The sequence below is a fragment of the Brassica napus genome, unplaced genomic scaffold (genome assembly GCF_020379485.1).
Source record: "Brassica napus cultivar Da-Ae unplaced genomic scaffold, Da-Ae ScsIHWf_168;HRSCAF=305, whole genome shotgun sequence".
Lineage (NCBI taxonomy): Eukaryota > Viridiplantae > Streptophyta > Magnoliopsida > Brassicales > Brassicaceae > Brassica > Brassica napus.
The window spans coordinates 155,453-170,588 of NW_026015107.1; the positions used below are offsets into that span (position 1 = coordinate 155,453).

The 15,136-nt window shown below is 38.3% G+C and overlaps 4 protein-coding genes and 1 pseudogene across 4 annotated transcripts; 1 reads left to right on the forward strand and 4 right to left on the reverse strand.

Moving 5' to 3' along the window:
- The first annotated feature begins 828 nt into the window (after positions 1-828).
- On the forward strand, positions 829-2,766 carry LOC125598298 (annotated as a pseudogene).
- Positions 2,767-3,245: 479 nt separating this feature from the next.
- On the reverse strand, positions 3,246-4,878 carry LOC106451089 (UDP-glycosyltransferase 73C12-like). The gene has a single exon (XM_013892948.3). The coding sequence runs from the start codon at positions 4,781-4,783 to the stop codon at positions 3,296-3,298; it is 1,488 nt and encodes a 495-aa protein (XP_013748402.2). The 5' UTR covers positions 4,784-4,878; the 3' UTR covers positions 3,246-3,295.
- Positions 4,879-7,068: 2,190 nt separating this feature from the next.
- On the reverse strand, positions 7,069-10,331 carry LOC125598286. Its single transcript, XM_048772482.1, has 7 exons — positions 10,313-10,331; positions 9,226-10,088; positions 8,893-9,156; positions 8,496-8,795; positions 7,944-8,422; positions 7,766-7,874; positions 7,069-7,698 (listed from the first exon to the last, which is right to left on the reverse strand). The coding sequence occupies exons 1-7, from the start codon at positions 10,329-10,331 to the stop codon at positions 7,069-7,071; spliced, it is 2,664 nt and encodes an 887-aa protein (XP_048628439.1).
- Positions 10,332-10,900: 569 nt separating this feature from the next.
- On the reverse strand, positions 10,901-12,494 carry LOC106451088 (UDP-glycosyltransferase 73C12-like). The gene has a single exon (XM_013892947.3). The coding sequence runs from the start codon at positions 12,442-12,444 to the stop codon at positions 10,954-10,956; it is 1,491 nt and encodes a 496-aa protein (XP_013748401.2). The 5' UTR covers positions 12,445-12,494; the 3' UTR covers positions 10,901-10,953.
- A 639-nt stretch (positions 12,495-13,133) lies between these two features.
- Positions 13,134-14,445, reverse strand: LOC106451090. Its single transcript, XM_013892949.3, has 4 exons — positions 14,181-14,445; positions 14,003-14,113; positions 13,811-13,879; positions 13,134-13,413 (listed from the first exon to the last, which is right to left on the reverse strand). The coding sequence occupies exons 1-4, from the start codon at positions 14,328-14,330 to the stop codon at positions 13,363-13,365; spliced, it is 381 nt and encodes a 126-aa protein (XP_013748403.2). The 5' UTR covers positions 14,331-14,445; the 3' UTR covers positions 13,134-13,362.
- Positions 14,446-15,136: the final 691 nt, after the last annotated feature.

A 15,136-nucleotide genomic window follows, 5' to 3' on the forward strand; every position in this document is an offset into this window, starting at 1 on the left:
ATTTTTTTATAGCTTTAAGAAAATATTGACGTAATCAATTCTTGGATTGTGCTAACTACGATATGTCTTGTAAGAGGAATGTGATGTTAGAATAAGAAGAGCCTCCTTCATACATAGCCCTGTGAGACAGCTTTCCAAGCTCTTTGGCTCTTCTTCTTCTCTCCTTAGCATCATCACCATCACCCATCAATTCTTCCACTGCCTTCTTCACACCTTCATTATCCACCAACACGCCTATCTTCTCCTCTTCTCCCCATTTCATAACCTCTTCAATCCCAGCTCCTACACCGGCTTTAAGAACCTGCACGATTGGTATTAGTTTTAGTTATTCATTTATAAAATTTTTAAGATATGTCTAAAAGAAATTTAAGCTGACTTTCGGAATTTGACTTCAGAAAGTGAAAGTTATTATCATTGACTTGTCTTCTGCTGGACTTGCTGACTAAGTCTCCAATTATAAATAAAGCAAGGGAAATAGAGCTGAATGACAAAAAAACATAATTAAGTATATAACAAAAGAAATAAAAAATAAAAAAGCTTTCCTTATATTATCACAACATATACTAATAAATCACTTTTATTAATCGGTTAATGAGAAAGAGCCAACAATATATACTTATTTATAGAAGTTTTCACATATGATGCTTTTAATTAAAAACAAAAATTATTCATTCAAGTCATCAAATATTTCAAAAGATATGTATTATAATATGATATATCATACAAATTACACTAAATATAATGTTATGCAATATTTTTTAATTAGATAGATTATTTTTCAGTTTTCAATATACTATATAATAAAAGTATATTCGTTACATAGAAAGTCTTGTCATATAATAATATGTTAGACACGAATCCTAGAATAACATGTTAGTCCATTGAATTTGATTTTTGCTGCCTCTGATAGTTATTTCCGTGGGCAAAGCTTAGATTAGGAGACTTTGAACTGAACGTTGAATTTTCAAAGACAAATTGATTTTGGTAATGTCCGAGAGAGAGAGAGAGAGTTCAATTTGATTTGTGTCTTCTTGAACGTAATAATCTGTCTTTAAAGTACAGTTTTACGTCATCTACTACATCATTTTGGTTAAGCCATTTTTATTCCCACTCTTCTTATCCTCCATATAGTCAAAAACAAAACTCGAAAGTTCTTCACTGATTTAAAACAAGTATGGCTTCCCAAAAACCTCAACAAGCTCATCCACCTCTTCACTTTGTTCTCTTCCCTTTCATGGCTCAAGGCCACATGATTCCCATGGTCGATATTGCAAGGCTCCTGGCTCAGCGCGGCGTGACCATATAACAATTGTCACGACGCCCCACAACGCAGAGAGGTTCAAGAATGTCTTAAACCGTGCCGTGGAGGCTGGTTTGCCCATCAACGTAGTGCATGTGAAGCTTCCATACCAAGAAGCTGGGCTGCCAGAAGGAAAAGAGAACATGGATTCGCTTGACTCCAAGGATTTGATAGTACCTTTCTTTAAAATGGTTAACATGCTCGAAGAACCGGTCATGAAGCTACTGGAAGAGATGAAGCCTAGACCAAGCTGTCTAATATGTGATTTGTGTTTGCCTTATACAAGCAAAATCGCCAAGGCCTTCAATATACCAAAGATCGTTTTTCATGGATTCTCTTGCTTTTGCCTTTTGTGTATGCATGTTTTACGCCAAAACCTAGAGATCTTGCAGAATTTGAAGTCGGAAAAAGAGTATTTCTTTGTTCCTAATTTTCCTGACAAAGTTGAATTCACAAAGCCTCAAGTTCCAGTGAGAATCAATGCAACTGGAGACTGGAAGGAGTTCTTGGATGCAATGGCAGAAGCAGAAAACACATCATATGGTGTAATAATCAACACATTTCAGGAGTTAGAGGATGCTTATGTCAAAGATTACAAAGAGGCTAGAGATGGGAAAGTATGGTCCATTGGACCTGTTTCCTTGTGCAACAAGAAAGGAGCTGACAAAGCCGAGAGGGGAAACAAGGCGGTCATTGATCAAGAAGAATGTTTTGAATGGCTTGATTCTAAAGAAGAAGGGTCAGTGCTATATGTTTGCCTTGGAAGTATTTGCAATCTTCCTCTGTCTCAGCTAAAGGAGCTAGGGCTAGGCCTAGAGAAATCCCAAAGACCTTTTATTTGGGTCATTAGAGGTTGGGAAAAGTATAATGAGCTAGCTGAGTGGTTCTTAGAGAGTGGTTTTGAAGAAAGGGTCAAAGAGAGAGGGCTTCTCATAAAAGGATGGGCACCACAAGTGCTTATCCTTTCACACCCTTCTGTAGGAGGATTCTTGACTCATTGTGGATGGAACTCGACTCTAGAAGGAATCACCTCAGGTGTTCCATTGCTCACATGGCCATTGTTTGGAGACCAGTTCTGCAACCAGAAACTGGTTGTGCAGGTTCTTAAAGTTGGTGTAGGAGCTGGGATTGAAGAAACTATGAAATGGGGAGAAGAGGATAAAATAGGAGTGTTGGTGGATAACGAAGGAGTGAAGAAGGCAGTTGACGAATTGATGGGTGATGGTGATGATGCAAAAGAGAGAAGACGAGTAGTCAAAGAGCTTGGAAAGGTAGCTCACAGGGCTGTGGATGAAGGAGGCTCTTCTCATTCTAACATACATTCCTCTTACAAGACATATCGCAATTAGCACAATCCAAGAACTAATTAAGTTATTTTAATATATATTTGTTTAAATTTATAAAATAGATGTTACAAATAATTTTTTTTCTTAAATAAAATACAGTTTAACATGAGTGTATTTTATTATTATAAATGTTGACTCAAAAATGTTTTTCTCGACTTTAAAAGAAAAAATAAAACAAAAAAAAATTGAAAACTGTTAAATCAAGCTTTTACTTATATATTTTCATGACCTCCTCTTTTGAATATGTAGATTTTTGTTGCTTCTTAATAGCCAAGTCTAATGTTAAAAGAAATATAAACATTTGACCAATTTCCCTACAAATAATTACATGATTACACTTCTAAGAATATATCAAACAGATATTAGAAAGGTGAAAGTGAACAAATAAAAGGAAGCTGACAATATCAAATTTTATATGACAATATTGATTACTTGGTTTAGAATCAACCAAAATTCTAGTTGTTCATAAAAGTTTATAGATATGTTTAAAAAGAAGTTTAACCTAACTTCTGAACTTGACTTCAAAAAGGGAAAGTTATTATCACTGACTTGTCTTCTGCTGGACGTGTTGGACTAAGTCTCATATCCTCCAAACAAAGTAAATGAAGAATAATGTATAAATGTCTATTTCTTTTAACAATGACATAAATCAATTATTGGATTGTGCTAGTTGCATTATGTCTTCTAACAGTAATGTGATATTAGAATGCGAAGAGCCTCCTTCTTCCACAGCCTTGTGAGCTAACTCTCCAAGCTCTTTGGCTCTTTTTCTCCTCTCCTTAGCCTCATCATTCTCACCCATTAACTCTTCAACTGCCTTCTTAACACCTTCTTTATCCACCAACACACCTATCTTCTCCTCTTCTCCCCATTTCATAGGCTCCTCAACCCCTACTTTCACACCAGCTTTTAGCACCTCCACCACTAATTTCTCATTACAGAATTGGTCAGCAAATAGCGGCCATGTAAGCAGTGGGAGACCAAAGGTTATCCCCTCAAGAGTTGAGTTCCATCCGCAGTGTGTCAAGAATCCTCCAACAGAAGGGTGTGAAAGGATAAGCACTTGAGGTGCCCATCCTTTAATGAGAAGCCCTCTCTCTTTCACCCTTTCTTCAAAGCCGCTCTCCAAGATCCACACAGCAAGCTCTTTATATTTTTCCCAACCTCTTATGACCCAAATGAAAGGTCTTTGAGATTCTTCTAGGCCTAGGCCAAGCTCCTTGAGCTGAGACAGAGGAAGATTGCAGACACTTCCTAGACAAACGTAGAGCACAGAACCACCTTCCTTAGAATCAAGCCATTTAAGGCACTCATCTTTATCAATATCTGATTTATTTCCTCTCTCAGCTTTATCTTCTCCCACCTTGTTGCACAAGGAAACAGGTCCAATGGACCATGCTTTACCTGACCTTGCCTCCTTGTAGTCTTCGACATAAGCAGGTTCCAGCTCTTGAAATGTGTTGACCACCACTCCATAGGATGTCTTATCAGCTTCTTTAGTTCCATCCAAGAACTCCTTCCACTCTCTAGGAACATATGTTTCCACAGGAACCTGAGGTCTTGTGAATTCAACTCTGTCAGGAAAATAAGGAACGGTAAAGTACTCTTTGTCAGACTCCAAATTCTCCAAGATCTCAAGATTTTCACGTAAAACATGCATACACAGAAGACAAAAGCAACACATGCCATGGAAGAGGATCTTTGGTATATTGAACGTCTTGGCGAGTTTGCTTGTATAAAACAAACACATGTCAGAGATTAAGCAGCTTGGTGGAGGGCTCATCTCTTCCATGAGCTTCTGAACCGGTTCTTCGAGCATGTTAACTGCTTTAAAGAAAGGTATCATCATCTCTATGGAGTCAAGCAAATCTATATTTTCTTTTCCCTCTGGTATACCAGCTTCTTGAGATGGAAACTTCACATGCACTACCTTGATGGGCAAGCCAGACTCAATGGCACGGCTTAGAACATTCTTGAACCTCCCTGCATTGTAAGGCGTTGTGACAATGGTTATGGTCACACCTCGCTGAGCCAAGAGCCTTGCGATATCCACCATGGGAATCATGTGGCCTTGAGCCATGAAAGGGAAGAGAACAAAGTGAAGAGGATAAGATTTTTTAGCTGTTTCAGAACCCATGCTGATGATAAACTCTCAAGTTTTGTCTTGGTTCTGGATTATATTTGTGAGAGAGAGAGAGCTTATATAGAACAAAGATGCGTGGAGAGCAAAAAAAAAACTGAACAGAAGACGTAATACATGACGTAAAATAGATTTTACTTGACAAACACATCCAATACAGTCCACAGATTGTGTATCCATAGTTTGTCCCTTTGCGACCCTATCTTGCATCCTGTAATGACTTTCCCTTACACAAAGAAGATAATTCAGACACAAAAACAACAACTTGGAGGCCTGTTGATAGCTACATGTTCTGTAAATCCTTAAATTGTTACAATAAAGGCACCTAAATTAATAATTTAACCCCAAGGAGAACTGTTTGAAACTTTAAAGATCGATTAAACTCCAATCCAATATAAACAGTACGAGAAGATAAATCCAACTTTGGACTCTTTTCAAGACAGCTATATGTATCAAGAAGCCTCAAAAATCACAATCAATAAAAAAAAAGAACATAGGTCCAGAGCCTACAACACTTTCGTGTGAATGTTTCTTTCCTGAGTTCGGTAATGGAAAAAGATTCTATAGATAATGAGATGATAAGACTTTTAAGAATTAGATCAAACAAAGATTAGAAAGGTGAATGCAAAAAGGAGCAATATAGAAAAGGGAAGTTTACTAAAATGACACAAATTAGTTATGTTATTACTAGAATGACTCATATTTTTTAAAATTTATTAAAATATTTTTTTGGTCGAAATTGCCCATACACATAGTTATAACAAAAAAAAAATATTACCCAAATGCCCTTATTATTTAATCGACGGCCGATTTGTTTTCAAAAAAATAAATCTATCGACCAATAAGTCTATTTATAAAATCTGTGTAGAAAAAAAAAACTACTATTAAAGTGGTGGCAGATTTTTTAGAAAACGTCAGATTTGTTCACACGGCAGATTTAATTGTCAGATTTGATTAAAAAACAGATTTTTAAGAATATGTCTATCGAATATGGTAGTAGATTATTTCTAAATGGTAGATTTATAAAATCAACTTATTTTTTTCTGGGTAGATTTACTTTTTGTGATCGACTTATTTTCTTAAGGCAGATTTATATAGCCGATTTAAGATTGTTGACAGACTTTTTTTTTATGAAGTGGCAGACTTTTTCTTTACGTGATAGCAGACTTTTTGTTTATGTTGCGGCAGATTTATTAATGAAAATCTGGGTTTATGTACAACAATTTTAATTTCGACCCGGTTTACTAATAATTCCGAATCTGGTTTAGTTTTTAGGTTAATTAAACTTAGAATTAGGGAAATTTTGTACTTGTCGTCATCTCTTTCATCCCTCTTCTCTTCCTTTTCAAGTTGTTTCTTTTCATTCTATTTTAAACACTTGTTGCAATCCTTATTGGTTGGAGAAACATGGATCACATCATTCTGGTCTGTGGAAAGTAGAAATTTGAAAGAAAAAAAATGGTTATTTGAAGTGGATAATGATCAAGGTAGTAAATTACTTGCAGCTAACGAGGAAACTAGATATGAAGATTTTGTGAAAACCATATATGAGGATTATGAAGTTGATTTCGCAGAACACGAGTTGGAGCTAACGTACGTTTTGCCAAAACCTAAACTGGTCAAGGAAAACCTCGATACCCCTCCTGTGAAAGTAAGAAACGATAGGCAATTTCATGGATTTTTGTGTCTTCACAAAGTCGAAAACGTTAGACTCTGTGTAGAGTTTAAACTGAAGAAAAAAGAGGTTGAAGAAGCTAGCAAAGAACCAGAAGAATTCCTGCAAAAAGATGACCCATTGTTGGCAGAGGATGAAGATTCAGATGAAGACAATGATCGATTTGATTACTGCGACGATTCTGATGGAGCAACGTCTGATGACGAAAACTTTACCTCATATGGGTTTCCGCCAGACCAAGTACAAGAGAGTCAGGGATCTCCTACAAAGATGAGTTCAGCGACAGTTGAACTGAAGAAGCATAGTAAGAGGACGAATCCAAAGCATTTGCCTTGGTGTCCCTTTGCCATTTTATTTTCTAGAAAATAAGTTGATTATGCTTTACATTCCCGAGTAAAGAACCACCTCATGGTTTTATAGTATATTAGATTTTACTTTAAACAAAACACATCCTCATAAACGCAAAGCCAAAAACCAAACAAGTTATAAATCCGCTAAAGCCAAAAACCATCAAGTTATACATCCGCTAAAGCCAAAAACCATCAAGTTATACATCCGTCTAAAACCAAAAAAACATCAAGTTACATCTCTAAAGCTAGAAACCAAACTATTCGGCTGTCTTAGTCACCTCCTCATAAATATCTCCTGCCAACTTCAAGCGCAATTGTGTTATAATCTGATCATTCAAGCCATCAAAGTTACGTCCAAGAGCTAGACATTCAATGTACATCAAAGAGTACACACCGCAATCTCCCGGGTTCTCATTTTGGGGGATCTTCTTGTGCCTAATATAACCGAACTGCTTTCCACTTTTCGTTCTCGTTTTAGCAGGCACCATCTTGTTAAGCAATGCTGGTATCATTCTCATGAAAGGCCGGCATGCCTCTTTCATCTCCTTATCACTCACATGTGTGCAAATACTATCATAGACATGAGTTTTCCCCTTAAGCAGCTCGATGCGTAGAGCAACCCAGTGATCTCCATTAACATGGTGGCAGAGGAAAAGATCGTCGACGTCTGCAATCCACTTATTACCTGTGACAAAATCAGCCGGGTGTTCTCCATTAAAAGCCTTGGTGTACATTTCTGACAACTCAGTGTTCTGGTCCCAGCTCTTGTAGTCGTTCACCCATGAGTTCACAAACCAGTGAGACAGAAATGCAATTCGAGAAGAGGAATATGGAGACTGTTCTTGCCTGGACCGTCTGTGAAACATAAGCATTGCTGCTGCAATGTGCTAAGACAAGACACAATTTACAGTCAGCAACCAGCCGTAGAGATTAAAAATCAGAAATTAAACTTACGGAGTCATTCAACCAGCCGTAGTCTTTTGTTGGCCAATCATCCCTAGGTATCAATAACTTCAAGAAAAATCCAGCACTTTCATCTCCAACACCAGGCTCCTTTGCTTCCCTACAAACAAGAAAAATAAATTATTAGACTATCGAAATAAGAAGCAAGGATGTACAAGAGGAAACTTACAAATCAGAGTTGATGAAGTCCAAAACTTTCTGCAGTTTCTCTGCCTCCACCTTAGCTAATGGGTCATAAGGTTCCTTGGAGACTTTCTCACCACTTATAATACGCTTCACTGTTGAATTTCCAACAAACGGCCAAACTTGAGTCTTTGTCAACTGAGGCTTGCGTCTGCGTGTAGGCTCCTTCAAATTTGAAGCAAGTGCTTCCAACACCGCCCTACATTTTACACTCTTCTCCCACAGTAGATGATTTTCCAAATCTTTTGAAGATATGAATTCATCATTTAGCTGTGGGATCTCGAAGGCCTTCTCTTGCTTAACTCTTCTTGGTGGAATTCCAGCTTTCTTCCCAGTCTTTATCACCACTTCAGTCGTAAGATTCTGTGTGCTATCCATCGTCTTCTTATCTTTTTTCTCCTTCTTCACAACACAATCAACTGGCAGTCCATCTTGTGAATTGATCTTCTTTTGAACAATCCATGACTGAGAAATAGACGGTGAGAATTAGTATACAATTTTAAAAAAAATTACAAGAACAAATGATAAAGAATTGTACCAAGTCATTGCTACAAGCACCATCTTCCTCATCCTCATACGCTTTGGAGGTGGCGACATCAGGAGCAATGTTCACATCAGCGTTGTTTTTACTATCATTTATTTGTGCCTCCAATTTTGCAATCTGATTCCGTAAGTCAGACTCATATGCTCGCACTCTTGCTTTCACCTTAGAGTCAATAGTAGCATCTAATGCTTTAGTAACCTTATCAGCTACACTATCATCGATGCCTTCCATTTTCGCAGTGAGGATTTTAACCAACTCAGCTAACCCACTTATGGCAACGTTGTGAGCTGCAGCCTTCATATGCATAGGCAAAACAAAACCATGTCATTAACAAAATAAATTAAAAAAAGACATTTTTCTATTACTAACTACAAGAACATTTTGTACATACTATATCAGATGCTTCACTTCCATCAGCAGGTTCTTTGTCTTTTCTTCGCATAGTAGAAGGCCTCTGGTTTGGAACAACAGATGCGGCAACACCATTTTTTCTCTTCTGGCATTTGGTAGTGGGCACTGCATCCCAAAACTTCTCATTTAGCTGACCATTAAGGATGTCTTTTATCATGTTGTCCAGATCAGTATAGATTTTATCATTGTCCCACTTCGGATATATATCCTCCACTGGCTTCATAATCATATGCCTCACACGAACCTGCAAAGTAATATACAAGATTAGTAAGACACAAAATTTAAATGGAAGAAATACTACTTGTGTTTATACCTTTGGATATTTTCTCTTTTCTTGGGCACAAAAATCTGAGAAATTTATACGCGTACGAGATCCCTTCCATGACAGAAGAGGAACATCAGCTCCATCAATCCGATTCCCATATATTTCTCCTAAACCAGGGACAGACTCATAAACCCATATTAACAGCACATGAACACAGCCGTGAAGTGTGTAACTCTTCTCTGCTTCATATGTGAGTACTTTAATGGAATCGACAAGGCTGCTAAATCCAATACGGCCCCATGGATATCGCTGGAAAGCTGCAGTGTCCATCACCCTTTTAGCACAATGCAAAGGAATTCTGCTGTTGCTTGAAATGCCAAATATGCCAATGGATAGCAGACACAGCAAACCAATCATCACTCGCTTCTCTCGAGGCCAGTTTCTGCAAATCGGCAATATGGCTTGCAACTCTAGCAATGTAGGTCCATCTGATGTCGGAACGTTCATCTCCAGCCAAAACTCTTGATGGTCAACATCCCAAACGTCATGCTTGTCGAAAGGATCACAATTCAGACCTGTAATCTCTCCAAACTCATACAAAGAGAAACGCAATGGCATAGAATCATCTATCAAAGACCAAATCTCATGACTGCTCTCAATTGCCAATTGATTGGCAAGAAAATGGTGAACAACTTTCGCAGACCAAATATAAGGCAGCTCTTTCAGCTTCACAATAACTCCAATAGCTGATTCCCTCAACTCAGACCAAACATCTTCCCCAAGTTCTTCTCTCACGGTTTGAATGTTGGAGAGATAACAACTATGGTTCATGCTCCTACTCTGAACTGGGGTTTTCCCAACCTCATACAAACGACGAGGATACTTTCTTATATCCGAAGAAGAAACCGTACCTGAAAAATAAAGTACTTAACAAGTTAGTTTCTTGTCTAGAAACATTCTCCGATCAACAGACTGTCATAACCAAACTTTAATAACAGAAAAAAAAAGTTTTGAAATTTCAAAGTGAAAGAATGTTGAAATTGGGATTTAGGGTTTTCGAAATCAAACATCTGAATCAAGAAATATGTTAAAAAAGTGTAATAACTAGTGGTAATTAAATTGATTTAGCACTTACAGTTGAAATTGGGATTCATCTCCTACCCAAATCAAAGCCGATTGCAACTTGAGGAGGAGGTGTCGACCACGGCTGTGAAGGAGGAGTTGTCGACGGCAGTTGTGACAGAGGAGTTGTCGACGGCGGCTGTGGCAGAGGTCTTGACGACGATGGCTGTGACAGAGAACTCAGACGACGGAGAAGTAGATGTCGTCGTGAGAGGAAGAAAGAAAAGGTTTGTTTCTATTTTTCTCTTTTTTTTTGTCGATATGTTTTACTTTTTTTTTAGTGGCAATTTTGTAGTTAATCAAATTAGTAATGGGCTTTTACTACTTTTGCTTATCCCTCATTTTAGTCTAGTAATTTAATTTTAATATGAGTTATTGTAGTAATTTTAAGATGAATGTGAGTTAGTCTAGGTAATTACTCTATAGAAAATGAGTGAACAAAAACCAAAGGAAGCTGACGATATCAAACTTATATGACAGATTTATATTTGATTTACTTGGTTGAGAATCCACCAAAAATTCTAGTTGTTCATTAAAGTTTTTAGATATGTTTAAAAGAAGTTTAACCTAACTTTATGGACGTGTTGGACTAAGTCTCCTATCCTCCAAATAAAGAATGTATAAATATTTGTATTTCTTTTAACAATGACATAATCAATTATTGGATTGTGCTAGTTGCATTATGTCTTCTAAGAGGGAAGTGATATTGGAATGAGAAGAGCCTCCTTCTTCCACAGCCTTGTGAGCTAACTCTCCAAGCTCTTTGGCTCTTCTTCTTCTCTCCTTTGCATCATCACTCTCACCCATTAACTCTTCAACTGCCTTCTTCACTCCTTCTTTATCCACCAACACTCCTATCTTCTCTTCCTCTCCCCATTTCATAGGCTGCTCAACCCCGGCTTTCACACCGGCCTTTAGTACCTGCACAACTAGTTTCTCATTGCAGAATTGGTCTGCAAATAGAGGCCATGTGAGGAGTGGGAGACCAGAGGTTATCCCCTCAAGAGTTGAGTTCCATCCACAATGTGTCAAGAATCCCCCAACAGAAGAATGTGAAAGGATAAGCACTTGAGGTGCCCATCCTTTTATGAGAAGCCCTCTCTCTTTCACCCTTTCTTCAAAGCCGCTCTCTAGGATCCACTCAGCAAGCTCATTATACTTTTCCCAACCTCTTATGACCCAAATGAAAGGTCTTTGGGATTCTTCTAAGCCTAGGCCAAGCTCCTTGAGCTGAGACAGAGGAAGATTACAGATACTTCCAAGGCAAACATATAGCACCGACCCTTCTTCTCTAGCATCAAGCCATTTAAAACATTCATCTTGACCAATGACCGCTTTGTTTCCCCTCTCAGCTTTATCTTCTCCTATCTTGTTGCACAAGGAAACAGGTCCAATGGACCATGCTTTACCTGACCTTGCCTCCTTGTAGCCCTTGACATAAGCAGGCTCCAGCTCTTGAAATGTGTTGACCACCACTCCATAGGATGTCTTGTCCGCTTCTTTAATCTCATCCAAGAACTCCTTCCAGTCTCCAGGAACATATGTTTCCACAGGAACCTGAGGTCTTGTGAATTCAACTCTATCAGGAAAATAAGGAACAGTGAAGTACTCTTCGTCTGACTCCAAATTCTCCAAGATCTCAAGATTTTCGCGTAAAACATGCATACACAGAAGACAAAAGCAACACATGCCATGGAAGAGGATCTTTGGTATATTGAACGTCTTGGCGAGTTTGCTTGTATAAAACAAACACATGTCAGAGATTAAGCAGCTTGGCCTAGGGCTCATCTCTTCCATGAGCTTCTGGACCGGTTCTTCGAGCATGTTAACCGCTTTAAAGAAAGGTATCATCAGCTCCATGGAGTCGAGCATGTCGATATTCTCTTTTCCCTCTGGCATGCCAGCTTCTTGAGATGGGAACTTCACATGCACTACTTTGATGGGCAAGCCAGAGTCAATGGCACGGCTTAGAACATTCTTGAACCTCCCTGCATTGTAAGGCGTTGTGACAATGGTTATGGTCACGCCGCGCTGAGCCAAGAGCCTTGCGATATCCACCATGGGAATCATGTGGCCTTGAGCCATGAAAGGAAAGAGAACAAAGTGAAGAGGAGGACAAGATTTTTGAGCTGTTTCGGAACCCATGCTGATGATTCAGCTAAAAGAGAAGTTTTGTTTTGATTCTTGATTATACTTTGTGAGGAGCTTATATAGAAACAAAGATGCGTGGAGAGCAAAAAGAAACTTAGCTGTAGACGTAAGAGATGACGTAAAACAGATTTTACTTGCCGAACACATCCAACCAAGTCCACACAGATTGATGTTACTACAAGACATTCTTAGCCAATCCATAGTTTGTCTGTTTGTGACCCTATCTTGCATCCTCTATTGTCTTCCCCTTAGACACAAAAGCAAAAACTTGGAGGCTCGCTAGCCACATCTACTGCAACTTTTATGAATTGCTGCAATAAAGGCAGTATATTGATTTGTGTTTGAAACTTTAAAGATTGATTAAAGTCTAATATAAAGCCGTAGTAAGAAGATAAATACAACTTTGGACTCTTCTCAAGACAGCTATATGTACCAAGAAGCCTCAAAAATCACAATCAACAAAAGAGGAGCAAGAGGTCCAGAAGCATACAACACTTTTCGTGTGTATGTTTCTTTCCTGAGTTCGGTAATTTAGATTACCACACTAGTCACAGTTTCCTTCTAAGATAAAAAAAAAAACATAAATCACTTTACGACTCCAAAACTTTTTGGCAGGAACCGTTTTGAACCTCTTTGACGAGGAATAGTAAAGATTCTCTAATAAAAGCTTGAAGAACATTGGATGAAACTTTAAGAATATTATTCTTAAAAAAACAGTAATTCAAACCAATGATTTGATAGCATATAGATTTTTTTCTGTAACAATATTCAAAGGAGATAATCCTCTCTATACACACACCATATTCAACTTTGCTCAGATCATATATCTTTATCTGCCTGTAATAAGTTCCGCAATTCCAAAACTCTAGCCGTAGAAGAACCTTGACAAGTACATAACCAAACCAGTTGTGCTTAACGGTCGATGAAGGACTTATTCATCAGGTCCACAGCATTATCCATGAACTGCAGTATCAGAGGTACAACAGAGAGAATCAATTGTTAAATCAACATGAATGAATAATCTTAAAAGTCTTACAAAACAATAAAATAAGTACAACGTGCTTATGTAACCAATGCGTTCATGCTATGTTCTGAGCACATTTCATTACTACTTACGATAAAGAATCTTAGACCAGAAACAGTCTCAGGGTAACCCCATGGATAGTTTCAGCTTTGCCCAAAGAAACAAGCTAAACCCAAAAAGAAGATGCCAACTATGATCTTGATATAGAAAAACCAAAACTTCAAATCACACACACACTAGCCTTAAGATGTCCTCTGAGATACTGACTAATACTAGAAAAAGTGAATTACATCAAATTCAGACACAAAAGCAATAACATGTCGTGTCTTTTTTTACCTTCCCAAGCATCTTCAGCTCTTTCCCCACAGGTTCCAAGAACTTAAGATCAACTTCAACAGGCCACACCTACACAAACATCAAACAAACATGATGAAAACAACTCTTACACAAATCGAAACCTCATAAACGCAAATAAATAAAAAAGACATTTCCATAAATATAAAGCAAAGTCGTAATCAAGAGTGTAACCTTAACACCAAGAAGGCGAAGAGGCGTGACTTGACCAGGAACAACGCATTCAGGTCCTGCAGATTCAAGCACTGCTTCCATCGCCAAACCACCTCCCACCGGATTCGGATGCTGCAGAGCAATCAAAACACAATTGAGTCTCTCCAAATATATTAACAATCAATCAAAAAGGCAAAACCTTCATGACGGCAATGGCGTAATCGGTCTCTGGGCTTTGAGAGATGGAGAGAACAGGTGAGCGGCTGATTCGAGGGACTGGCTTTACTGAGGAGACACGCCACGGTGCGTCCTCGGCGAGTGTTGCTCCTCCTCCTCCTTTCTTCGCCATTTTTCACCTAAAGCGATTATTTTCTTTCTGGATAGGATTAGAAAGAAAGGTTTATGTGATTGCGAAAGTGAGAAGCTTTGTGGTTAGCTTTCGGATTGTGTTCGTGTGCTTCTTGTTAAAAGAGATGCTCCATTTTTTCGGTTTCTCCTTCAATTATTTTACCCCTCATTAAGCATTTAATTACGGATCTGCCATTTTCGCTATTGGGCTTTTTAACTTGACCCATTTAGTAGAAGAGAGGAAGACAAAGGACCATTCTCAAAGACGTCTCAGCCCTATACAAATACAAAGGACTCGAACCATTAGCTTAGCTTCTTCTTTCTACCAAACCACTTTCATCTACTAAACTAACAATCAAACTCGAACCATATATTTACATATTAAATCGTAATCGTCACTATCTTACAGCATATACTCTTGCTCTGTGTCTGAGGTGAGCTGATGTTTCTCAAGTCTGAATATTTGTTTCTCTGGACCGGTTAGATATCTTCTTAGTTGATCAACACTTTGTCCACCTCACATTCTCTGCTTCCCGCCAACTATCTTCCAGTTACAGCCTGTTAAGCACATTGTTAAGGTCTGTTTTTGCTGTGAGTTTGAATGGTGTGATTGGATTGAGTTATACACCGAGAAGATGTTCTTCGGGGCAAGTGCAATGTGGTGGAAGACTTGTGGCCATCCTTTTCGTGATAAAACTCCACATGGTTTCAGTATCTGGTCCTTGATTCATCATTACCACTCTCAAAGATTGTTCAAGCTCTGCTCTTAAACAAGTAACTAGATTTTGACCTTCGCTTTCAAAGCGC